The sequence below is a fragment of the Lagopus muta genome, chromosome 9, assembly GCF_023343835.1.
Source record: "Lagopus muta isolate bLagMut1 chromosome 9, bLagMut1 primary, whole genome shotgun sequence".
Taxonomy (NCBI): Eukaryota; Metazoa; Chordata; class Aves; order Galliformes; family Phasianidae; genus Lagopus; species Lagopus muta.
In genome coordinates, this window is record NC_064441.1 from 15,843,799 (window position 1) to 15,871,647 (window position 27,849).

General features: G+C 38.2%; 1 protein-coding gene across 2 annotated transcripts in view; it reads right to left on the minus strand.

The window, feature by feature from the left end:
* Positions 1–3,463: 3,463 nt before the first annotated feature.
* ACSL3 (acyl-CoA synthetase long chain family member 3) overlaps positions 3,464–27,849 on the minus strand; it is a 43,544-nt gene continuing 19,158 nt past the window's right edge. For both annotated transcript variants that reach the window (XM_048955611.1, XM_048955610.1), the window contains exons 3-15: positions 23,801–23,978; positions 19,153–19,262; positions 17,319–17,457; positions 15,533–15,683; positions 14,860–14,983; positions 14,559–14,630; positions 13,611–13,750; positions 13,303–13,475; positions 12,218–12,292; positions 11,078–11,269; positions 9,675–9,789; positions 6,986–7,143; positions 3,464–5,167 (exon numbers count right to left, since the gene is read on the minus strand). In XM_048955611.1, the coding sequence (XP_048811568.1) occupies positions 5,004–5,167; positions 6,986–7,143; positions 9,675–9,789; positions 11,078–11,269; positions 12,218–12,292; positions 13,303–13,475; positions 13,611–13,750; positions 14,559–14,630; positions 14,860–14,983; positions 15,533–15,683; positions 17,319–17,457; positions 19,153–19,262; positions 23,801–23,978 (1,791 nt within the window). In that variant the 3' untranslated portion in view covers positions 3,464–5,003. The remainder of the gene's footprint in view (positions 5,168–6,985; positions 7,144–9,674; positions 9,790–11,077; positions 11,270–12,217; positions 12,293–13,302; positions 13,476–13,610; positions 13,751–14,558; positions 14,631–14,859; positions 14,984–15,532; positions 15,684–17,318; positions 17,458–19,152; positions 19,263–23,800; positions 23,979–27,849) is intronic.

Here is a 27,849-nt window from a genome sequence, read left to right on the forward strand (position 1 = left end):
CAGTAACAATTCAGAACTTCAGGATACTTTCAGCTATAATGTTACTGCAATAATTATTTTCCGCAATACCTTTCCAATATTTCCTTAAGTGATTTTTCCCTCTGACAGGCAGAACTCCTTAAATGGCCACATACTTATCCTTTCTGAAATCATTTGCTATCATAAATTACCCACTACAACAGTCTAGGATGGTTTATGTTATTTAGAAAGATCCTCCTAAAGGCATTTTAGCAGCTGTGGATGCTTAAGGGGAAAAAATAAAATAAAATCGTGTTATATGAACCTAAATGAATTTGGAATTAAAAAAAAAAAAGTAATTTGAAGGAAAGATGCCAATTACTTTGAGAAGAACTGAAACCCAGGAGGGAGCTGGAGCCCTCCCATGGCTGGATAAGGAAGCAAAGATCAGCAGCCCAGCAGAGGCGGCTTAACACTCAGCCAGCACTACAACCCCATGCATCTGAGGAACTTGTGAGGAAAGAGGAAAAAATATGTATATATTGAGTTGCCTCCAGGCTGAATTACCAGCAACAGTCTGGGAAATCAAAATCACAGTCTTTGATCTATCTGCTCAAGATCTTCAGAAGTCCACTTGCAAACATCTAACATCACTTCACAACTTGGCCCTCAAGCCCACAAACTCAAAGCTTGAACACCAAATGGAGGCGCTAATACACCTGGAGAGTAGAACGGTCAGCACCTGCAGCTGTAAGTAAGGTTTTAGCATAGCTGGAGCTCTTCAAAAGTGGGAAGTGAAATGGCAAGTCATTGCTTTACAACTGAGCTCGCAAGCCGTGTGCATCAGGGCAAGCGTTACCTTGTCCAGAGACAGAAACCAGCAGCAATACTAACATGCAGAAAAATAAATCACCAACACATGGATATCACTAATAGCTGAGCGGTCAACCAGAATCTTCCCCATCTGCCAACACAAGGGCATGGCTATTAACACAGAAAATCATCCAGATATCACACAGGAGCAGCACAGGCAGAGCGCACATCCCAGCCAAAACTTCCCCCGTAAAGCAACATTTTGAATGTGCTTTCAACTAATTAACTCCCATTCTTCAACTGCCACATTCTCATTTGTTAGTCAATCCACTGATTTACAACTAGACGTTATCAAGGATCAGACTGATAAAAATGAAAACCTGCTTTAAAAACTGGACATATGGCGCCTGATTTGTGAAATTAATTTTATTTTTGAAACATGATATCCAATTACAAATAAATAATTCATACAGCATAACTCAATTAGGATATACGATGCTCAGGCAGGTCCTAGTAACAACCAAGATCACATTGAAAAGGAGTTTAAATTAATTAACCAATTACAGAAATATACAACTGGTCGTTCAATTGGTTTCTCAGCCCAGTCCAAGGTGTACACAAGTTGAAAAGAGTTCCTCTTACCAGAACAGATGTACACAAATCAATACCAACTCCAAAGTAGTTACTGCACCACATGAGGAAAAAGGCTGCACCGCGTGGCCGACACGTAGCTTTGGTGCAGAATGAAAGCTTGTACATTCTAGCAGGATACAGACTCGCCCCACAGCAATTTCTGCAGACAGATTCACAAGCTTTATGGGATGTTTTTGTGCATGGTTTCAACCACACGACTTCTTCCACATCCTAGCCACCAAACCGCAGCATGGGGATATGCGTTATGTTCTTACCTTCAGTTCCACGTTGTTCTTTGCTTTCACTTCGGGCAAATATTCTACTGCTAAGCTACAGCTTCCCACTGAGGTATGGCTCTTACACGTGCAAACTGCAGTAACAGCAGCATCAGTAAACTCAAAAGGCCTTTGCTGACACTATTTTTTAATTTCCTGATCTGTTCCACGAATCAATATCCTCCACAAAGAACATTTATCATGACCAGATTGAATTCAGTCTGAAGTCCTGATAAATGCATTAAGTGGTTATGGGACTTACAGGACATTCACAGCATCCTTGGAATTTCTTGGACAGCCAAGATTTTTTATAAATGAAATACATTTGTATGCTACATAAATTCTCACAACAGAGAAAGTAGTTACCATTTCCAATGGTCCAAAATTCTGCAAGATCTGTATTTACAAAGCTCTGTTAAAAATTCCACCGTCCATTTGGGGCCCTCAGGTGAGGTATATACCCTTTGTTCTTAGTTTGAATTCAGATTGTTCAAAAGTTACAGCTCTTCTCGTTGCAGAATTCCCCACAGGATGAAGACTGCTACTGCTAACCAAGCACTTCTCATAGCTCACTCTACGGCTGCCTACAGCATTTGGGACACTTGCATTATGTCCCTCGGGTGGTTCTGCTGTTTCTTTTTTACACTGGCCATAGGAAGTCTGAAAAATGGGAAGATACCAGGCAAATTGCTGGCTGGTGACAACGCACCGTGCATCTACACTGGTTCTACCAGCATTCCAAACTCCCCCCAGTTGTCTTTCTGCTCAGCAGTGCAGTGCACATGGTGCAAATGTGGTGGCAGCCCCAAATTCCTACCAGTCGCAGCACTCACTGGCCTCCAGGGAAGAACAGAACGCAGAGCAGCGTTACATTGCCACACTCACAAGTTTTTTAAGCTCATCCAAATATTTTAAAAGTCTTTCAAAACTTCAGCACTGAAGCTCAAATTGATGAACCACTTCAACTTCACACCCCATATAAGTTCTGCAATGAATCTGATTCCGCAAGGAGGAGGAACTATGTATACTGATATCAACGTTAAACATAAAAAACCTGAACTGGAAAAAAAAATAAAATCAAATCAAATACAGACTGCAACTCAATCAGAGAAAAAAAGACAACTACTAATACCAAATTATTTCAGTTTCATTTACACAATTTACCCAAAACTGCATGTAAACTCTGGAGTAACAATTTCCAATTCCTTCTGAATTTAGCAAATAAATCAAACCTGCTGCACGATGCACCAAGTGTTACACACAGTAACAGTACTGGAGTGGTTTATTAATTTTCACCAAAACCACTTGAGCAATGCATGTCCTGTGCTGAGTGCAAACATCTTAAGAACCTGTTGATGGAGGGCAGACACACCTTGACACTTCCCTTCAGTCCTGGCAAACTCCCACATCCTGACAGTTCATTTCCAACATGAATCTTTACCTATTTGTCAGAAAAAATCATCTATTGTCCAGGTATCCAAAGGCATCACTCTTATAAAAGCAGTTCTGGTTTGTTTTTTCTATTTCCATTTCACCTGTTACACCACAAACATCTTTTTCATAGGAGAGGAAATTGATGATAATACAACAAAGAACACAAACCTTATCATTTTTCCAAACCTGAAACCTACTGGATAACATTCAACTGCTTTGAAACTGCTTTCTGTAACCAGTGGAAAGTGTTAATTGAAATAACATTTCAGAATACTTTTTAAAGAGAATTCACACATTGAGGAACTTCCACAACTGCCACATCAAAACTCTGAGTGCTAGCAGCAGGAATTCCCTTCCCCAAACCAACCTTCTGCTGTTCAGAAATGCCACATGCTGCCATAACATGCTATTAAGTAGGTAGCAACAAGACTTCAACTTTTAGCACTGCCAGTATGATACACGCAAGAATTTTCTCCAAATTAACACCGTTTTTGTATTTGCTCCATCACAAAGTTGAGGGATGTGTATTTTTTCACACTGATGTAACCCTGATTATCTTCTTTCTAGAAATATTTTGAGAATAAAACTCAAATCCGAAACAAATCTAAGTGTTGTCACTGAAGATGAAGAGATTTCTGGTAACTCTTCAAACAATATTCACATATCTACAGCAAAACAGAAACTGAGACTCCTTCCCAAAGTAAGAATTTTGGTGTAACGATTAGACAAGTAACATAAATACAACTCTGGCTGACAAATAGCTCAAATATCTGTGTTTGAAAGGAACAAAAAACAAACCTCTGAATAGAAGAACACAACATTAAAAGGGAGATTTGTAATGGCACAAAGGGCAGCTAGGCACTGTGTGAACTGAGAACATAACTGCTATTAGGACTTCAGCCTCCCCTCTCTCCAGTAAGATCTGGGATGCAGCTAGCACAGAACAGGGCTGTTATCATACTTGTACAAACCAAACAGCAAACCCACACTGTTGTCCAAATCTAACAAGAAAACAGAACAGGATTTGTTGCAGTCTCTCTGCTAGACACTGTTAAACGTACAAAGCATTAATTGAAATTAATTCTGAGAGTTCTTATTAGCTCCATGCAGTTCAACTACTGTACGGAATGATCACGAGCTACTTCAAGAAGGGGCTTCTGTATTTGAGAGATTATTCCTCCATTTCATTTCTGCTGTGTTAATAAGTGTTACTTAATACAAAAGATGCTCACTAACACCTGCACAGTTACCCACCTTTATGCAGAGCTGTGCCATGACCATCTTTTCACTTTCAGACAAAAATAAAAGCAACCATTAGGCACATATTAAGGATGTTTTAAACAAGCTGTAACGTCAAATGTTTTTCCCTCAGATTCACACAGAAAAATACCACAGCAGCAAATCATCTGGTCCTCTGTTCAACAGTGACGTCATTATAAGCATTTTTAATTTACAGAATGTCACAACATCAGTACCTTATCTTGAAGTAGTTAGGTAAAAAAAAGGCCCCCAGTATCACCATTTCTTACATGGCCAAGTTCTCCCTATATACATCCAAATGTTAAAGATACAAATAAAACATTATACAGGATTTATAAATGTTTAAAAACTTGAGGCTTTCAGAATCATGGTTTCCCAAAAACAGTCAGGAAAATCCAAGAACTGACAAGGTAGCAGAGAAAACTGGATAAAAAAGGAGACAGACACAAGTTTGCTGCCGTAAGATTTTACTAAACTCGCTGGTCATCAGGGCGATGTTATCAGAAATAACAGTTTAGGCTTCAAATGAGGAATGGTGGTTTGGTGTTTGATCTCAAGTGCTGAGACAGGCAATTCAAGTATTTCCTATTTGATCCAAGCTCACTGTAGCAACGTGGTGCAGAGAAGTACTTATTTGACATGTGTCCCGTACATCCGGTCGATGTCCCCCTGGTAGTGCGCCGTGAGCTCCTTGCGTTTCAGTTTGAACGCATCTGTCACTAATCCAGTCTCAGGGGTCCAAGGATCAGGGCTCAAACGGATTTTCACTGGTATTTCAAATTTCTCCAGATTAGCTACAGAAGAAGATAATAATAATAAAAGTCGCACAACCGTTTTTAAATACCAAACACGACGTAAGCATTTGGACACAACTTTATATAATCAATACGAAAAAGTGAGGATCCGTATTCTCACACAGAGAAGCATATGATATTACTGAAGAAGTGCTCCACAAATTCCCTATGGTCAGGCTCAAAAAACCCCAGAGAGATCATACACAGAGCTGTAGGATCTACCAGTGCTCATTTTCCAGTTCCCACAGAAATAGTGGAATAAGCCTCAGATGTTTGGCTGCCTGTGCTGTTCCCTAGCTTCAGAAAAGCCTCAGTGCTTACTTTAAACCTTATGATACCAAAGGGAAAAACAAAACCATATAAAATAACACAAAAGTGTATGTAAAAAGTGCCTCAGGATTAAATCAAATATTCTGTTTCATCCATTTTAATGAAATAGTTGCAACAATAGAATCTTCTTTGAATAGTTAGTGCTACTCAAAAAGAAAAAAAGAAGCAATGTTGTACATCCCAGCAGCTGCTTAGAAGAACTTCCCTGTATGCTCTGTGCCTTGAAGAAAGATCTACTAGAGATGTGGACAAGAAAATAGAAGTCTATTGCTCTACTGAGTCTGTATTCCTCATAAGATTATGTTCCAGCAGCACAAATGTGCAAATACACTACTTGCACAGCTTAAGGTATTCACAATATGAGTATGAAGGAGAGGTGAAGGTTAACAGGACAGACTGCTGGAAGTACAGAATTATTCAGGGGAGAAATGAAGGCAAGATGCAAAGAGCTACAGAAGGACATCACAGTACTGAATGACTGCAAAACACAGCAGTGGAAAACACTGAAGAAAGATGTAGAAGAGGACGCATAAGAAAAATTTAACCTCCACTGTGACTATTTAAGAAACATTCTGTGGCAATAACACAGTTATATGACAAAAGTTTGGCTCTTAGTAATGGTCAAAAGAAAAAAAGCAGAAATTGTTATGTAAGGAGAAACAGAATATCACTGTGCCACTGAATAATTCCACAACCAGAACAGCTAAGTAGATTACAAGCAATTAGCATGATAAAGACACAGCTGAGAGGGAAGCACAATAGGCACTGAAAAAATCCGACTGCATTGAGACCATTCACTGCCTCTTCCAACACAAGAGCTCAGCAGAACCAAATGACCCTAGCAGATGGCAGGGATAAAATACACAGGAGGCATTTCTTCACCTTTAACATCGCTGAACTGAGCAACCCTGCCACAAGACAGTATGGATACTGATATTTATATAACTTTAAGATATGACTGAGGCATTAATCAAAAAAAGATACTGCTTTACATTTAGGAAATCCCTGAAGTGTAAGACGGGAGAGCCCACATCACTGTGGGCTTTTCTCAGTCACCTACATGTAGGCAGGTAGCACGTGAGACTGTCTAGTACTCAACACAGACATATTATGGGTCTATAGAAGACCCACGTTCTTCTGGACTAGCAGCAGAAGGCCAAGATGATACTACAGAAAATCCTGAACAGCATTAGACACAAAGACATAGGGAACCAAACTGTGCTTGCTGCATTTGCTCTGTTAGTATATTCTTTACTTGGGTACTGGCCACATTAAAAAGTTACAAGACAACATGAACCAGAACTAATCTGGTTCTCTGACCCACTCATGCTTTGCTGTTTACTTTTGTATGGAAATTTCACTCTGTGTATGTTCTATGAATACACAATGAAATCCACATGCACAAGGAAATATTTTTAGGGCGTGTGCTTATCCTTTCCACAGACACTTTCTGTCCACAAATCTACTAACAATTATCCAGCCACTCACCTGCCATGGCAGCCTCAGCTAGCACCTTCAGTACCTCTTTTTCCATCTCTGGACTGTTACAGATTTCTTCCCAGGTTCCTTTAAATCCTTTCTTTCGAGCTAGTTCTGCAAGCTCCTTTTGATTTGGCACAACAAATCCAATGACGTAAGAATGGAAACTGAGAAGTATAATGTATTTCAGTATGAATTTTGTGAAGTTAATGACTCATCAAAAATAACATTACAGCTTGAGGATATTGCAGTTTGTACAAGGATATGGCTCTTAACAACTGACTTCTGTTCACCTGATTATCTTTCTGAAGTAGCACGCAAATCACCTCTGCCTACTTAGAAGTAGAAAGAGAAGCTACTTACCTTACAGCAACTGGATTGCTTCAAGGTGTGCTGTCCATATGCATATTCCACTGTGCCTCATGCTCAAAGCTTTGGGGAAGCATACCCATACGATGTCAATGCGCCCTGCCTCTCCTCATGCTTTGCATCTTGGGATGAAGACAGGTGTGCAGCTTCCCTACCTCAGTTTCCTCTCAACTGCAGAAATCCAGTTACTGTAGAGGAGCAGAGGACTGCAGTGAAGAGGGGTTGGAGAGCAGATTGTGGAATAAGCATATGCACAACACATCTCAAAGAACGCCTGCTTCTGTAGGGGAAGTAACTTCTCTTTCTCTTTCAAGTGGTTCTCCACACGCTCTCTACTGTTGGCAATCTTTGTCTACTTCTGATAAGTCTAGAACATTCAAAGCCGTTATCTCAAAGTCTTTGGAAAATAATGAAACAACTGTCCCTGAAACAAGTAATCGAGATTTTTCAGATGATGAAAAGCTTAAGGAAAACGTGAACAGAACCTTTTGTATAGAATTGCTATGCAACTCATTTCTCTCCTTTCCACAAAAGCCTTTTATCACAAACTGCAACTGTTTTTGGTTGGTTGTTTTGTTCTGTTTTTACTTCTCAACTTTCTTGTCCCTTTTCCCCTCTTAAACTTCTTTAGAAGTCTAAGCAATATCCCTTCCTCATTGGTTATGCCTCACAGAGCTCCAATCAGCTGCAGTTCCCAGTTTTCTTCTGGACTCTTTTTAGGTGGTCCACCTTTTCTGAAGTGTTGTGTCCAGAACAGAAATTGTATAACACTTAGTAAAGCAAAAAGATCACTGTGCATCTGGTTGGTTACACATTTCATTATGCCACGTATTTACCTGGGTGCAACAGCATGACATTTGGTGATCAATATCAATTCCTAGTGAACTACTACCAGCTGGTGTTTCTTTATATGCATACAAAAAAGATAACAACAGTACTCTGACTACAGTGATCTTACTATATAATAAAAATCAGGTCAGCGAAGAAGAAATTATCAACAAAATGAATATGCTTTGCTAGGTTGAGCAGTAAAACAGATGGCTCTTCTACTTACGAAATGCTTCAGACTGACTAGACAAACCTGTTTTAGATATTCTTATTCTTGGCCATTTCAAAAATTAGTTACGATTACTTCACATGCATTCACAGATGTTTTGCCAAGTATTACATAGTAGATGTGTCAATTGCAGGAGAATCACTGAAATTTAATGGCCTTTTAGAAGTATTCTAGTACACTGCAGACGTCACATTTACCTTGGAAAAATCAGCAACAAAATTGACAGTGCACTTCTAATAATGAACTCCAATCCCAGCATTGCAGAAATGACCATCTGTAGAAGACTATGTCCATCAATTACAGAGAACACTCAGAACATGCATGTAACTTCATGCAGCCAAATCTGAGATGTGCCCATTGGGTGAAACCCACAATGAAAGCTAAATATCGTGAAAGTTTCTCAGCAGTGTTGTCTCCAATGCCTATTTTTCCAAAACTGTCAAAATTGATGTCACACGATCACTGTTAGTTACAAAATAACACAGAACCAGGTGAACAAACCAGAAGCTTATTTTTTTATCCACTACTACTGAGCAATTCCCTGCTGTCTGCTCCAGCTGCCTTCAAAGTTAAGTGGAATTACAGGGCCCATACTGAACAGAGCATTTTGGATTGCTGAGAAGCTCCAAAATGACAACAGGAAAAAAAGACCATCTGAAGTATGTTTAAACATGTAAGTCTATACTATGTATAGATAGGAAATTCTAGAAATAGAAAATTAAGATATGTTTGAGCCCTTATATGCCTAATTTAGTAGTACAGTTAGAAAGTAAATTGAAAGCATTTATCACTATTTTGTTAGTTGTGAGTCTGCAAAGTATTTACAGTGCTTTCAATTCAAGCTTCAGGGTTTCTGTTGGTGATCTGCATGGGTGCAAGTCAGCTTGTGGGCCATTGGTTTTACTTTTACTCCCCCCCTTCCTCTGAAGAACAGATCACAGCTAAATAGAGCAAAGAGCAAGATGTGCTAGGGCTTGTGTAAGGACTAACTCTAAAGAGCTTGATTAATCATGAAAGCAGTCAGTTGCTTTTCAGACTGGGAAAGAGGGAAATTAAAGACTTATTTCTGGCATTTTTCAACAAATGGTGGGAAAAGAAAAATAAAAGAGATATCATTCAGATGTTTTAGTTTTCACAAAGAACACTATTCCATTGTGTTTTAAATAGGAGTTGAAAATATCCACACTTTGAGGGGCAAAACATTTCGCTTAGAGCTTCAGGAAGAGCTCTAAAAAAGAATACAGCAATATCAAAACACCAGCTGCCTCTCACCTGCTTGCGTATGCACAAATGTTATCTACCAGCGGAAGATTCTTCAGAGCTGCTTCTACTTTGCCAAGAGAAACATATTCTCCTGCTTGGAGTTTTACAAGGTCTTTTTTACGATCTATTGACGAAGAAAGAAATCTAATGTTAGTTATGCAACACTGAATTTTGACATTGATTTTATACTTCTCTGAGATGTATGTATACACGCCAGAAAGCAAGCTGACTCATGTTTGGAGTTAGTTCTGGAAGCATTTCGTATCAGATTTACAGACTTCAATTTCATTAACCTATCCCTCACTACAACATGAACCACATTTCATCTGCACAGATTTTCTTCCTATAAATCAGCACCTCCTATATCACAGTACTGGCACGTGAATAATGGAAGACAATTAGAATTACAGAAAAACCAGTGTCTGACTAGAAACACACGCTGTGCTCTCTCAACCAGATGTCTAAGGCAGGAGAGAAGCAGCATTTGGTGACATTTGGCTGTTTATTCTCAGACTAAACCCATATTGAAAAAGTGACTACCTGTTATTTGAAACACAACAACAAGTGAAACTGAAAATTAAGCCAAAATTACTTGAGCTTATTGTATGCAGCCCAAAGAAGGCCAAAAGGTGGAGGGCCAGACCCACCTGGCTATGATGGCAGCCAAGATTGCCTCTTACTTGTTGTATCTGCACGCTTTTTGGTACAGTCAGGCAAAGCTCTGTAGCTTTTACCTGTTTGACCAACGAAGGGCAGCTGCAATGGGACCAAAGCTTTTGTTCATGTAATAAAACACATAAGCTTAGTTTTCAGGACTAAAGAGCAGCTTGAATCACTCTCTAACTTCAAGAGAGACAACTGGTAGTTTATTGAGCATTTTGACACCCATAGACGTTAAAAAATTAGGAGCCTATCACAGGTTTACGTGTATCACCTTTGTCTTAGTATATTCTTCCACTAGTTCCTTTAGAATAAAGGAAAATACTTATTCTAAAGAATGGAAAGACTAAAAAAAAAAAAACAACCACACACACACAACTTATTTAATTCCTGAAAACATGGCACCAGAGAAATATTTTCACTTAATCAGACCCCACTCTTAAAGAAAAAAAAAAAATTATAAGATCTAAGACAGTTTGAGTCAAGTTAGCTTATATTTAGCTACTTACTACTCAGTCAAGTTAACAAAGTAGAATCAATGTTAAGATTTTAATAGGAAACAATTATCTTAAAAATTATCTTTAAAACACACAGTTGAGTTTGTTACAGTATCAGAGTTTGCTTGGGATGTATCATAAGACCTTAAACTGTATGCCAGAAGATACAGATTTTTTGTTATCTACAGCAACGAGCAGCCCTGAAAAACAGATGTGCATATACATATATATGTTTACCTGAATTTAAGAACTCACCAATAATTTTTAGACATCCATCTTGATGAAACTCTCCAATATCTCCAGTATGGAGCCACCTCTGCCCATTCTCATCAACAGTGAAATCCTTTCTGGTTCGTCCTTCATTTTTATAGTAGCCTACAGTCACATTTTGCCCTCCAATAAGAATCTCACCTCTAGGATACGGCTTATCAGTGTTGTAATATCCACCTGAGAATTGTTCCAGTTACCAAGAATTAAAAATACATTCCAAAGCAAGAATCCCTACCACTTTGTATTCAAATACCAATAAATTTACTAAGCCCTTAGCCAAAGTTACCACTTGAAAACTCAGTGTAAGTAGTTCAGTAAGAAACACCTTGTTCCAATTCCTTCCCGCATATAAACAGCTATTTAACAGGCATGCTTACAGACAGTGAAACTCAAACATATGTGGAGGAAAAATGCCATGCCTATGCAATTTTTGTTTTTATTTTTGGCCAGGACTGACACACACCATCAGCCTCCTACAGGCTCATGTCAAAAAAAGAGAATTTTCACTTTATATTTTAGAAACAAAACCCACCAGAATCTGAGGTTTCACATTTTCCTTAAATTCCCTTAAGTACCATACAGGGGTACTCCACAATACATAAGAGCCTACCTCAGAGGAAATGGTCTAAACACATTCAAATTTCATTAAATGTATTTTATACAGCTTCCACTACACTTCCTTTCTATACGTCACTGTTTTGCCTTTTATTAATAATATTAGGAAGACTATTTTAAAACTTATTAATGGCAAAGAAGATATCATGCATGTGCTTTAGTTAAAGCCTACTGAATCCAACTACTCCAAGAGACAACACAAGACTTGCACCCTCTCCTGTATGGGTGGCTTCTCCAAATTGCATTACAGTGACTGGAATAAAAGCCAAAATGTAACCTAGTCAAAACACTATTCATGTGTTGATAGATTCTGCCTATATATTTTTTTAAATATAAAAAATGGCTTCAAACATAGAAACTGCTCTCCCTGAAGATTTTGTCTATATAGGTAAAGGTAGGATTAAGAAGAAAAATAATCTTCTAGTAAATACTACCAAGCAAAGTCCAATAGAAACTAGCTTAAAGTTCTTGCAAATACACAAATATTTAATCACATAAAAAACTTCTCACCTTCTTCCCAGTTCATTAACTTGATTTCACAGCAAACCAAAGGTGCTCCCACTCTCCCTGTAGTGTAGTCCCAAACTACAATGTTAAAAAAAAGAAGGAATTTCCAGATTAAAAAAAAAAGAGTAGAAAAAAATGTATGTTGTCATGTACTTTGTTTACTTTATTCATTTATTTTATTCCTGAAGTTTAATGTATACAATAGAACAAAACAAACAAGGTAATAAGCATAAAGCTTTTATCCTGCAAGAGAACAGATGTCTTTATTTCGAAGTAGCTCCAGCCACAACAATAAAGCTCTGATGATAAGCTGCCCACATGGATCACACTGCAGAAAGCATCACAGCTTTTAATAGTACTTGCATGACTTTTAAATGACATTTCATAAAAACTTGAAGATTCTACTTTTTGATCCACTTTCCTGCTTTCATTCCCTACACTTCTGCACCTGAGCACCTTCACAGACAGAATTACTGGAAAGGGCAACACTCATATTACAATTCCACCATTACTTTCCCTAAACTCTGAAGAAACTATTACCAAAAACCACATACCACAATCTATGGTCATCAAGGAACATAATACACGTTCTACAATCGAGCATAATCTAGCAGTGAGACTCAGATACATCTTACCACTGCCAAAAAACAAAAAACAAACAAACAAAAAAAAACCAAAAACAGGAGCTCTGAGTGGTTTTTCCACCACAGAATGAGTGAAATTTTAGGACTAAGGGGCAAATGGAATCATGAAGTTAAAATCCGGCACAGGTTTTTGCATTCCATTTTTTTTATTACTACTATCTTCCTAATGTTTCTATTCACTCACTGAAATATTCACTTCAGCCAGTAAATACAATGCTGCCAAGATCCCATTCACACTATCACAAGTGAGAACGTTGATTCTCTATGTAGGCCATCACAACGCGTCAAAATTAAAATGTTTCATTAATTTTTTGATGCAGAGAAATTCTCAGGATTCCCCAATTCTATTTTAAGGCATAAACCAAATGAAGGCACTGTCAAAGCTTATCAGTGCAGAGCACGCAGCATGGATCACAGCACCCCGCAGAACCCACCAACACCAACCTTCTGTGATTGTTCCAGCTCCAGCTGATTCAGTGAGCCCGTACCCCTGCCCTACAGGGCAACAGAAACAAATGTTCATAAATCGCTGAGTCGCTGCAGAGAGTGGAGCTCCTCCACAAAGCAGGATGCGAATTTTTCCACCTAGCAGCATTCGTACTTTCCGGAAAATAAGGCTAAAATACAAAGATAAGAATATTCATTGCTTAAAAACAAAACAACAGAGTATCTAATTTTGTATTTGAGATTATTTCACATGGCAAGACTTGAGACACATTTTCTGATGCCACTGAAAATAAATTTACAATTACCTATCGCAGAGCGGGGTCGTGTAGCCTTTGGAAATCTGTTCCATTTTGTAATTGTAGGCCAATATAAATAGATTTCTCTGGAAACTCGTCATTTCATTTACCTTATTCATGACATTTTTGTAGATTCGATCCATAATTTCCTAGTTAAAGAAAGACCAACTCAAAGTAAAAGAAATCACGCAACCAATACAAGAAAATGATCTAGACACTACAGTACAGTTCAGACAACCAACCGCTCCCAGCTGCTTCCTCTTCCATTAGTAAAACATAACAAAACTAAAACTAAAATTAAATGAGAGCAAAAATCTGAACAGGATCACTGTTCAATCCCACTCTGTCTGCTGTCAACTACCCACCTGCTATGAAGTATTACACAAGACAGAGTCCATTTCTCTCTTCACTACCATCTTGCACTGACATCACAAACTAATGTGAAATCTAGCCCACTGCTAAACAATCAAATACTGTCCTGAACAGGTTACAATACAGGAAATACAGCCTCTCTTCCCAGAAAAGATTTAGTGACACAAAGTAAGTCTGTGCCTAGGGCTATTTTCATCACATGGTGGCTGTTTCCAAATCACGTATGTATCATTATGTCTGGTTCTCTGTCTTTATATCTCATATATATATGATTTATAAACAGCCTTTGTGAAGGAAGTATACAGACATGTAAATACATAGTACGTGCATACATATATACAAGCATATTATGATGAACAGATAACTAAAATGGCAGCGTAATCCCCACACCTATTTAAACTTTTTCAAAGTTTATGATACTTACATTGAGAATAAACATCATCATATAAAAATAAATATCAATAACATTATTTTATGCTACCTTCACATCCAAGATTCTACTTTTTATTTTACATTTACTTTAATGATAAAATTTAAATTATGAATTACATTTTTAACACATTGTTATATCCTTCAGCAACTTACCGGCACAGCTGCCATTAGAGTTGGTTTAAGTGTAGTAACATCACCTTTGCTTCCTTTCTTGATTTTAGAGGACTAAAATGAAGAACAAGTTCATCAGCAGGCACATTTCAAGACTTTTAAGAAACAAAATGACATAGCACATCTTCCAAATGATCGTTTTAATTTTCTTGTCAACAATTAAACTACCTCAGTATATCAGTCATAACTGCCAAAATCCTGTTTCTTGGGATCTATAAGCAAGAACTGACACAAGTAATTTTTTTTTCTTCCCTCTCCATATGGGCTTACATCAAGACCATACCTGGTCAGCCAATGTCTGAGGTGATGAGTAACCAATGCGGCATCCATGAGACAGGCACACAAGTTCAGCACTCAGCTCCAGAACATGGGCAAGAGGCAAGTAGCCAATATAAATGTCTTTTTCCCTAAAAAGAAATTTTAAGAGAGAGGTTTATACCATACCATTACAGTCACTAAGCCAAATTTACTCAGAGCTTTCAGAAGAACTGTAAGAGGAATAATGCCTATGAGCTTATGACCATACTTCAAGTATGATAGGCTTTGTCTCAAAAATTGCCCAAGTAGTATTGTAGGTTTACAGCATGCATGAAGTGTGATGTTTACACATCCCAAGACCGTTAGCTGTGCTAAAGCTGCACAGGCAACTCTGCAGATGATATTAAAATCTGCACCAAGCAGAAACAAACCACAGAATGCAGCACTTGCTAAAGAAGTGACTGCTGAAGGCAGATTTCAACCACACTGCAAGGCAGCTTCACGGGCTTTGCGTCCCAGTCTTTCCAGTGTACAGATGATGAGAAAGATAGCACATGGAACACTCACAGCATTTAACCCAGTACTGGAAGATGCTCAGACATCAGTGCATAATCTGATGGGTCAAAGACACTTCATATTTTACACAATAATTATATGCAGCTACCCACGTGCATCTTTGAGTAAGAGTTGGCACATACCCCAGATTTGGAATCCTTTCAGCCATTCCAGTTATACCAGCAATTATGTTGCAGTGGGAGATCATAACTCCTTTGGGAATTCCTGTGGATCCACTTGTATACATGATCACTGCAATATCAGAAGGTACAGGCCTGGCCTGCTGTTTGTTTCCTGCAATTTTCATTAAAAAAAAAAAAAAAAAAAGAAAGAACATACAATGCATGGAAGGCCTACCAGATTTGAAGATCTTACAAGCTAACATACTAGAGCAATTGTTCTAATATAATACTTGTAACTATTGCTACTACATTTTGCTTTCATTTGACAAGACTGTGGTCATGCTTAAAGGCCTTCACAAAGAGAAGGAACTTTTTTGCATGAGCTGAGTAATACTTCCAGTGATTGCTCCAGCCTACTGAAACAACATTTTATCTTCCGTTTCCTGTATTCCTGTTGAGGACAGAGAAATGGGCAGATCTTCATTTCTCCAAAACACCTCTCAGCTTCGTATGCTTATAAAAAAGTAAGCTGCACTGGTTCCAAGCTTGTACAAGGTAAATCCCCATGTACAAATCTACTTTGCAGTGCACTTCCCAGAAGAGGAACAACACACTGCTTCATCTGTAGCAGTCAGGGCATGGTTCTGCTGGGCCAACATGAGCTCCAATTTCCATAAACATTTAAATTCAACAGCTTTAATAGGATTATTGTTTTCAAATACTTGCACTGAAAACAAGAAAATATGAAAACAACTGTGTACTCAAAGGAAACGCTGCATAATGCGCAATACACGCAGCACAACATGTACACTCTATGAGAACACTGAAAGCTTATTTGAAAGTTCACACTCACTGAACCCTGTCCATCCTGCACAGTGACCAACACAGAGGAAACAAGATAAAAATAAGCTCCTTCACTTAATATGTGAATAGAACTGTCTTGAGCATAAATAATTACTTGTAGTATTCCATAGCTTATGAGTGGCTAACTCAACAAAGGTAATGTTCTTTTACTATAGTTTACAGCACACAATGTCTGAAAGACTGGAGGAAGAAGGATTAGACACCTTTTTACAAGAATTGAGGGGCCATCATGTCAGCAACAAACCTGACATTCCCCTAAACCTCAGCAGCAGATGGGCTGATCACTCATAATGCTCCTAAAACACAACTAATCCCAACACTCACGTGCTTTCAGTGGTTAAAATACTCTGAAAACACAGAAAACAAGAAGCATTGAATACAATGAAATATTGAGATACTTTAAGACACAACTACTCTTCAGAGCTGAATAAAAATTTTGCCATGACAAGTCAATTAAAACACCTAAAGTTCCATCTTCTAATTTTCAAAATGTTGCGAAGGTCAGAAATAGATCTCAAGAAATCAAGATTGTAGATTGATACTTTCAGAAATATAATAGAAGTGACCAAGTTCTATCAGATTTAGGCAACCATTTTACATTTTCGTATTTGTCAGATTCACAAAATTTCATGGTAGCAATTTACTGATGCTTTCTGCTATAAAACGCAGAATAATTTTCCCTGTGTGGCTTAAATAACCTGTTCCCAAATACAACTGACCATACGAATGTGCTTTAAGTTTCTGCCCTGGCCTAAATGCTTATCCTAAATATTTTTCTTCAGCATGTGTGGTGCTTGCTTGGGGAAAAGACCATTTTTATTAAATGCATTTTATTAACTGCACAGTTTTCTGAGACCTGCAATTTTTCCAAGTTTACTTAACAGTAAACCAAGTAGGATCAAATTAGGACAGATGAACTAAACAGAAAGAAAAGGTAACCTACCACTGTCTGCCTTGGCTCCCATAGCTTGCACAGAAGCCATAGTGTGAACAATGACACCCTTGGGAAATTCTGACCACGTTGTTGGTTTGCCATCCACTGTAATAATATGTCGCAGCCGTGGAATTTGAGAAACAATTGCCTGTAGAAATTCACACGTCAATCGTGAGGTTTGAGCAAACAAGAGAAAAAGTTATCTACTGCATACATTAAAAAAAAAAAAAGGCATAAAATATTTGAGGATTTAAAATACAGAGCATAAACTTGTCTAGCTTACATGGCTGCAAAGGTTGAAGCTTTCCACATTCAGATTTGCAGGACTAATTGAATTTTCCATTTGTAAGTCCAAACATTTCTCCAACAATTTATTAATCAGGGTCTTATTTCAAGAGAAGCACACACTTAAGACTACGAAGATTAGCAGAGATTGACTATCCACTCTCACAGAACACCAGAAGAAAAGGTCCTGGGCATCATGGAGCTCACAATAATACTTAGGTCACCACTTGATTACTGTGCTATCTGAAATAACTGGCACCAAGCCAAAAACACAGAAAATGCTTAAGTACTGGTTAAGTATTTCAAGCTAACTATGAATTCTAAAATAGCTACAAAGTTCTAAAGAAAGACGACAGAACTCTCTAGCAGAAGAAATTTGTTTTCTTACAATGATTATTTATGCCAGCTTGCACTATATACAGTATCATTCCAGTAATTTAAGAGAAAGAAATACAAAGTTTGGAAAATTCTCATTCAAAATGCAGCAATAGTGCACAATTTTTTAATTAAACAACTGCCCTACATGAAAGATCCACTTCCTCACATACACTGTAGCTTAACTCATACAAAAACATAGTTCCACCTGTTCCACCTGAGTCGGTAAGGTCTCAAAAAACAGCAGGTATCCTGAACTCAGGGCTTTGCCAAACAAACAAACCATCACAAAGTTACCATGTGGCATTTGTTTCATAAGCCTGTTGGCCTGGCAGTAACAACACAGGGATAAGTTACCTAAGCTGTGTGTCCTGCCGGCCTGTAGATTCCACAGCAGTTGGCCAACTGACATGCCACAGTAAGTAGCTGACACTGACTCAGTCGTACCCTCAAAAATCAAAGCTTACAGAGAAAGGAGCAATCAAATCTTAGAAGTCCTCCTTATGAAAACAGCTAAGAAACCGATGCAGCACACTGGCGTTTGAAACAAGGCACCTAGAACCCCTGCTGGTTGAAGCATGACATTAAGACTCTGAACTATTCTTAATGGATTGCAAGGATTTACTGGTTTAAATGAAATCATAAAGTTAAATACAAAATACATTTTGAGGGATTTTTTTTTTTAATTAAAAAAAGCTATACTAATGTTTTATAGGCTTTCTTTGCACTACAAAACAGCTCTGACTCTTCAAGCACCAATCTGGAGATGTAAGTCATCAATTCTCTGCTGGGAAAACATCCACGAATAAAGCAGGAGTATAATCACATACAGTTATTCATATACAGTTTATACATTTTTCTGTTCCTCCCTCTTCCTTCAACAGTTGATTTTATAGGCTCTAAGTTCACCCAGAAAACACAGTTCTTGTGGAGGTGCTGTTTCAGACAGGACTGCAGCTCTTCAATAGCACAGACAGTTCATCCTGCTCTCAGAAGTCATCCTGGAGCCTGAATCCAAAAGCTATCATTTTTTATGAATATGAAGACAGATACAAAGACCTCACTCTATAAGAAGTCTTTGCGCTACAGAATGGTAATTCATCATTTCATCATACACCTACCAAACCTTTTAACAATAATGAACAGATATACTGGAAAAAAGATACAAATAACACTTTCTGACCTTCAATTTTGTTTGCATCAGCTCTTTACTAGTAATGATGGTGGTCACCTCTGTTTCATTTAGCCCATGTACTATTGCTGCACCTCCTAGGGTAGCGTACAGAGTAACAACTGGAACAAAAAAAAAGAAACTGGTGAATCTTTACACTTTCAAGTACAGTTTACAATAAATGGCTGAGATTAACCTGCTCTAAGTTAGGCAAAGTATTTGTCAGCTATTACAAAGATGGTATAGTTTTGTGCTTTAAAAATACATATGACATGATTTAAATACAGCATAATTTTCAATTAGAGTGGGAATAAAGAATAAGTAATGCATATGTGACTTTACTACTCCTCAAGCTCTAGTTACACATATTAAAACCATATTATCCTATTCTAGATCTACTATTGTATCTTCATGGTTTTTAATCATGCATCTGTACTCAATAAATCCATTGTTTAAACAGTTGTCTTGCACACAAGAAAGAAACTGCAAATATTTACTTGGCTCCTCTTTTCAGAAGTGTTGTCACTAGCCTAGACCGAATGCTAATAAGAAATTATCAGCAGATTAATACCTACATTCAGTATTATGTCTGAGACTATCAAATTCTCCCATCAATTTAATAAATACAAATAAATAATAATCAATTTAATAACCACCACAATCACTAGACACTGAACTGACATCATGACAACACAGAATAACAAGAAAATTAAATACTTTGGAAATTGACTATTGGAAAAAACTGTCTCCTGTATGTAAGGGCAGCTCATCAGTGATGGAGGATTAATCCACATTTATTTCACACTGACTATTTTAAAAAAACCCAATTTCATTTCCTGCCACTTTTATGGGAACTGCACGAGACAAGGAAGGAAGAGATCTGGGAGGAAAGGCAGCTCTAAAAGGAAGAGAGGAATGGCTCTCAAGAAAACAAACAAACAAGGTAATGTCTTTTTCCCCCAAGCATAACACTAAACAGAGGTACAACAATTTAGTATAGCTCACATTTCAAAAATGTTATAGAATCAGATATCACAATTATTAATTACAGCAACATCAGTGCTCTAAGTTTCATAACATGAAGTATCTGACTTTCTTTTGTATTTCTTTTGTATGGAGTTACTCACTCAGTACAGCACAGTAAGGAAGAACTCAGAACCAGGCATTTCTTACACAGAGAAGTAAATAGTTGACCTCTATTTATTTTTTCCTTGTTCAAACAGCCTATCGTAGTTCAGAACTGTTGCAGGGCAAACACACATGCACTGTGTTTTCTTTAATTTGGTGGGAGCAAAGTCCAGCAGAGTGCCTCCACTAGTTCCCACGAGCTCTCCCTCCTTACTTCGGTGACCCCTGTTATATAAACATCTCGCAGAAATTCAGCCTCCCCAGGCCAACAAGCACAACGGAGATGCTGTGCTGCTTGGAAAGAAAAGTATAAACCTCTGAAATAACCATTTACATAATTACTCATCCACAGAACAAATGCATCAAGGGAAAAAAACAGAGGTACACCACTTATAAGTTGGAGTACTTAAGATGGAGTACTGATGTCACAAGGAGAAACAAACCAAGTGGTGACTGAGTCACTTCTCTGCACTGGCACCTAAAACATTTTCAGGCATTCTGAAAGTGGTTCCAGTATTCCCTTCCCATCCCTCCTGTTTTTCCCTTGAAGACAGACCAAAGCAGGATTATCTTTTGTGTTCATCTTTTCACGTACAATAATAAAACTGAGTATTAAATGCAAAGGGGATCTTACAATTTCTGCTACAGAAAACAATCTAATCTGAAAAAGAAAAAAAAAAAAGCAGTAACACTACTTTTGCCAGCTAATCATACAGAATCTTGTCCTAAAGCAATAGGATTTTTTCACCATTTATTTCAACCTAACTAGACTGCTGAACCCATCACACCTCAGAAAGAAAAAGTAAAGTATACCTTTACAGGCTTCAGCAAAACCAATTCTGACAAAAACACTTCTGCTCAAGTTTCAGGAAAGTATAACTGAAAAACAAAACCATGACCTTTCCTATTTACTTCTTTATTTGATTATACACACCAGCTGTTGCATCTGCTCACACCACTGAACAACTCTTTACAGTTGAAGAGAGGATACACCAGTAGAAAAGTAGAAAATCTTTTTTTTTTTTTTTTTACCCCCCTCCCTATTTTTCAACTACCAATCCCACTCTACTCTGGCAAATACAAGACTTACATAGTTTCAAAAAGACGTAAATATGACAATCAAGAACACACAGTATTTCTTATCATCAAGCCACTTGTATGGGCAATACATAGGAATGAATCTCACTAATTCTGAAGTACAAAAGGCTCCTCTCTAATACCAAGTACAAGGCCTGTGAACCTGGTCTGTTAATGTGAATGCTGTGCACCTACCATCAGGTTTAACACATTCCACATTCAAAGAATGCCACGCTACCAGAGCGGCTGCAGTTAGCTGACGTGGTATCTGAAAACTAAGAGGTGTTAATTTAAGTAATTTAGTAATGCCTTGCCACACTATAACTTCAACAAAAACTGAAGTCTATAATGAATCTAGAATGAATCTATAATTCATTCAAATTGAGCAAAATGATTACGTGAACACTGCATGATATTATCATCTGCCAATAGAAAAGTCAGCCAAGTTCACGTAAGATGACACACAGCTCAGATGCTAAACATCACATCAGACAGTGTGCTGAAGCACGTCTCAACACAGGAATTTAGAACACTAATATAACCAAATCAAAAACATATGCGTAACATTCTACACGCAACATCCATGCACTCACTATCTCAGATTCCTTTTTCCCAAATCACAAAATCCTCCTAGTATTTATAAGCGTACTTCACTTCCAATGTGAAGATAACTGATGCAAGCCTTTGTATTTTATTCCCAGGATGACCACTAGGAATCTAGCAGATCCCAAAAGTAATAAAAGGAACTGAGCAGTAGAATGGGATAAAATGCTGAACAGATGTTTTCCTATCAGCCTCTCCTCCTATGCCACGTCTTCCAACCACTCCACCATCTTGACAGCCCTCCTTTGGACTTATTTTGGTATCTCAACACAGAAGGTAATCACACAGAACCGCGTGAGAACTGCTACGGATTCATAACTCTGTGGTTTAATCAAATAAACAAACTGATATTTATAGCACAGAGGGATCATTTTAAACAATTATGTTAGGTTTGCTTCCAAAATCTGAGAGAAGTCTGTGTGATACACTCCTTTTCTGTAACTAGGTACTAAACCAGAAGTTTCTGCACATCTGGCTTTTATGACCTGGTACTTATAAAGGAAGAACAAACATGGCATGGGCAAGAAGAGGCCTAGGCCCATGGGGAACTACAGCTTTTAGAGTGCCCTTTGTGAAAATAAGGAATGCGCCCCTGAGGATGTCCCCACCACAGACTTACCGTTAGGTGTAGGACACATTAAGTCACGCTGATGAAATGGCCAATAATCCCCAGACCAAACAAGTTCAGTACTCAATAGATTTCTTAACAAGAAACTCAGTGGTCCTATGCAAAACCCTGCACTGAGGCTCAGGCCACGTTGCAGCATGCAGCAGGCTTTGTGCCACTGGTGGAACTCAGACACTGCCGTGGCCTCTCACGTGACTGAAGCAAGGAGAAGGGAGCAGAGTGGCTTTGCACCCCTCTCTGTATGGTGCTGCAAAGTGAAGCTGTGCAAGGACAGCTCCAGCCAGTCTGTCCTATTCTGCCTCTTCCTCCCTGAACAGACTCTGCTTTGCCCACTGTTAGTGGTCTCAGCAATGAAACAGCAGAGGACTAACGGATCGGGAACTAGGGGTTATTAATGCAGATACCATCAATGAGAGAGAGACTGACTTTAAACAGTTTGCCAAAACTAAACATGGGAGAAAAGTAAAAGAGAGACACCAGGCTGCTCTTGAGCAAAGTCTCAGATAAGCATTCCAGTTAAATTAGAATGCACTAAATGACAAAACAGGCTATGAGAAAGCTGTGAGCAAACAAAAAGCAAAATGAGAAAATATACTAAATATTAATATTAAGCTCATTATTAATATTTTAAGCTCATTATTAATATTAAGCTCAGCTTAATGTTTGAACTGAGGAGTACCTTATACCTGGGAAGAGGAGTTACTAAGAAGCTTTTTAATTAGAAAGAGCTCTCCAAAATAAGTTCAAGACTCACCCATTCATTTTCGCTTTTAGAGATAACAATACAATAAACTAACTAAAATCACAACTGAAGAACTGCCAAATATCCAGAAAAACTTGCACAGCTTAAACTTTGACGTCAACTCCTTAAATTGAGTCAATGAATTCATGTGCGATTTTTGTTTGTTTGTTTTCATGAACTTGAGAATATGTACTGATTTGAGATTAGAAGAAAATAAATCTCTCTCAGAAATTCATTGAGCAAGATATATTTACTGACACCATAACCCAGCTGCAAATGCTACAGGTTTCTCAATTCAGCAAAGTAACTACAAATTACAATCTCTTTCTTACACAGCATTATTATTATTTTTTATAGGGGGAAAAAATCCTCAGTGTCCTATATAAACTTCTCTTAGTGTGTACAGTGAAGAGAGAGGTTTATTTTCACTCTATCCTCTTAGACCAAAAGAAATTAAATCTTTAGGAAAGATTCATACTTACGCTGATAGTTGCACATAAAGCAGGCTTGTGCTGCAATCATCCATTCAGCTCTAGTCTCACAGAAGATAGCAATGTTTGTCTTTGGTTGCTGACCCAACACTGCTAAGCCATTTCCAAAATTAACAGCTTTGATGTACACATCTTCATATGAAAGCCAGGTGTACTTGCCAAGGATGACCTAACAAGAATAATAAATTCAATTTAAAAAACAAAAAGCCTTAACATATGTCCTCTGCAACCTTACCCATGTGAATAAGCTGCAGATGTCCGAAGCTGTTTAAATTGTAACACCGGTTTATTAATAATGAAAATATTCTTGCCAAAAATTACAGCAGCTGTTGCAGTATTTGTGTTGGAGCTTCCACATCTCCTTGCACATCACCGCCTGTTTTGGTTTTCACAATAGGAGGACACACAATTCCCACTGTATTTTGCAGTTCAGAAGCCCTAAGAAAGGCTGTGATTATCTGACCCAAATGCCTTTGGTTTCACAAAGCTTTTTCCTCAAATAGAGTGTGACAAGTTCTGGCTAATACAAGTCTTTCTGTGCATTTGCTTTCTTAGACATTTGGACTAAGATTCTCCTACACAAATACAATAAATGGGTGTTTGATCGTATGGAAGACTAACAAACTGGAATCCAGAAAGCACTGTATCCGTGGGTTCTGACACAAATTATGAAATTCCATTCCCTTTGTTTGTTCTAAAACAAACGTCAGGGGAAGAGGAACAATCTTACTGCCATGTTTTACTGCCAAACAGCAGTGGGACTGAAGATGGGAAACTATTGGCAAGCCTCAGCACTGAAAAGCCATGTGGAAAAAGTTAAGCAACCACACTTTCCTTCCGTATGGAAAGTTGGTGCACAGTAAAATTGGATTTGAATTTACAGTTCAGTACCTAGCAGGTTCCTTTGTGTCTGCTTGTACCTTGCAGTGCCATTTTCTCACCAAGTAACAGGTTATTTAGAGGATATCCTAGAAATTTTCACACGTAGATGCAATACAAAGACATTTAGTATTGCATTTTCAGTCTATTTTCAGTCTACCTTTCTTATCTAGCTACAAGCACCCTGCCAATTTTGAACACCACCATTTTCATTGGTCAAGTATTTTCGACCTTTCCTTTGGCTAGAGAGCATTAATAATAAATGCACACAAACACTACAAAACAAAATCAGATAAGCAAACTTTTCCCCCATTGCCCCATTCTGTTTTTCAGATTTATCTAAGTTTTGAGGTTACAGATTGGAACATCTAACTTGGACGTGTAACCACATTTCTAACAAGGCTGTATTTCCAGACTTCCTAGCAAAATGAAAAGCTCGCTTGAATTTTAACAGAAAGAAAACAAAATTCCAATACATTTCTTTTATCAACACACTTTTTCAAGCTGCTGAAATTTTCTGCTGAGTTGTACTCACTACAGCCTTAATCCATACTCCTCATTAATGCCTACATCTAGGGAAACAACACTCGGGGCACACACAGAAAGATGCTTGGAAACTTCCAAAGCATTTTCATTAGAAAATATCATTTATCAAAACAAAAAACCAATACTTGCCAACAACAGCACTACCACCGAAAAATGAACAGATTTCACACACATCTGCTCAAGATTCCCCATCTTGTTTACAGAAACAGCCTCACAGACAAGTAGGCTGCCCCAGAACCAAAACCCTTACTGAAGGAGGATCACCAGCAACTCCCCTGCTGTCCTAGCAGAGAACCACTGCAGGATGCTGCCTGGCCATGCGTGGCTGCTGGCAACCCCACGGGCACAGTGCCTGGGCACCGACTCGCTGCTAACACGCCAATGACTGGGACCTGGCATGCCAGCCACTTTAACACACCAAAGGGCTTCTGGAATGGGAACATTTTAATGTTTCAAAAACAAACAAAAAAAACCACACACATTTTCCTATCCATTAAAACTTCAATTATTTCAAATTTCAATTTCAGCTTGAGAAAGTTTTTTCCGCCCTAAACACCTTGGAAAGTCTCAACAGAACTCATCAGTACAAAGCAATTTAAAGCAACACCCTTTCTACCACCATTCTCTACTTACAGAAGTGTATCAGAATGCTGCTCTTAAATAATAACAGGAAAAAGCAGCAGGTTCTTGTTACCACTTCTGGTAGCTTTTCCAACCAGTAAATCAACAGCCTTTGGTCTTTTTCACCACCCGTGGTATAACTTGCCAAAGTTGAAAAAAGAAAACAAACAAACCTGATCTTTCTGAATAACACTTGTGATTCTTTCTCCTTCTTTAAGCAACTTTCAGTTTCTTAAATAACTTATCCTCACTGTTTAAGCCAGTTTGATACAAAGCAGTGAAAAAAGGCCCTATATGTGCTTTGCTTTCCTGAAACAGGAGACAACCTGCAGAAAGGAAATAACATCCTGGAAGCTGCATTTCTGGAGAACACTAGTGAGTCTGAGTCATTAAGACTTTTCTCTATCAGGCTATATGGGGTTTTACTTTTGCTACTGCCTTCTATGTATTTGAATTCCCATGTTCATTCCCTCCCCACACCCAGAGTCTCTCTGCTATCCTCTCCCTCCATCATTAACATACCTCTTTTGTATACATTCCCTTTTTCTTCCCTGCATGCTTCCTCTGCAGGATGCAGCACAGCTTTGGGTTTCACACACCCTTCCTGATGTTTGAGTACTCATCTTCAAACACATCTCCTTCCTTGGCCCTTTTTGTGTAAAGTTGCTACTGTAAAGAGCTGTTAAGGCCGATGGTAAGTGCCATAATCTTCTGAACATTCACCCACACACCTTACTTTGCAGCTTTCAGAACCTCTCCCTGCTCTCACTACTGACACATGCCAAGAAAGTAACTATCTGGGAGTTTGCAAGAGAAGGGCCAAGGAGCCAAGATTATTCAGAACCGATTAAACAGACATGTAAAACCAAACACGAAACCAGAAGAGACAGCACCTCTCAATGTTTCCTTAGAATAGTGCACAAGTAGAAAGACACTGCCCTCTAGTGCATCAGCTTTTAACCAGATTCAACCTGCAAGTTAATAAAAATACTTCAATCTTACCCTTTAATGCTGGAAAATATTTAATACCACTACTGAATTAATATTGGGAAATTTATCAAATTACCAACGAATAAGTATTTGCTGAACATTTTTTTTAACCTGGATTGTAGGGCAGCTCTATTCAATATATATATTGAATATATTTTATATATATATATATATATTAGCATGAAGGTGCCACAAAACGTTCTGAAAGGCACAGAGGGCACACAGTCATGGAACTGCCCAACCTCACCGACCATTTGCAGTCTGCTGACAAACAGCTCAGAAGCCTCAAAGAATCTCAACTACAATTTGAAGCTGAACATTTTTGGAAACAGCAATAAAAATGAAGAACCACACACTCCCTAAAATACTGATTACCTAGGAGCACCTACGGTGTTTTTCATCATCATAAGCTACCCTCGTTCTGCCCATCACAGCCAGAACCTTCCTGCAGCCCCATGCAGCAGGTTTCTGCACCAGGCACCCTGAGCACTGCAGCACTCCCCTGCTGCAAGGAAAGGCTCCTCTTGTACTTCACTGCTCATCTCTCTAGCCTCATTTTTATTTATTTATTTATTTTTAATAAAGTGAGGAAGAGCATGGATTCTGTATTAAACACCTGCCACCATAATGACCCAGTGTCTAAACTCACACTATTTATCTTTGTTGTTCTGCTGCTTGTTTTGTTTGATTGTTTTTACCTAAAGTCTATGAATTTCTGCTTCTTTGGAATAGATCTTTCAAACAATAATATAAAATACAAAGTTCCAAAAACAGTACAGATTATCTTGGATATCACTGCTCTCTAAATTAAGAGCACACACAAACTTAAAGATGTAAATCTAGCTTTAAATAATTCTAGCTTAAAGTGGACATACACTTAGTTCTGTTAAGAATCAGAAGCTTTGTTTTAATTTGAGGGGATATGTCTTTAGTCGATAAATTACTTAGGCTAACTTAGCCCAATGCAATCTGCAAATCAGAAAGCCATCTTCTAACAGGCAATG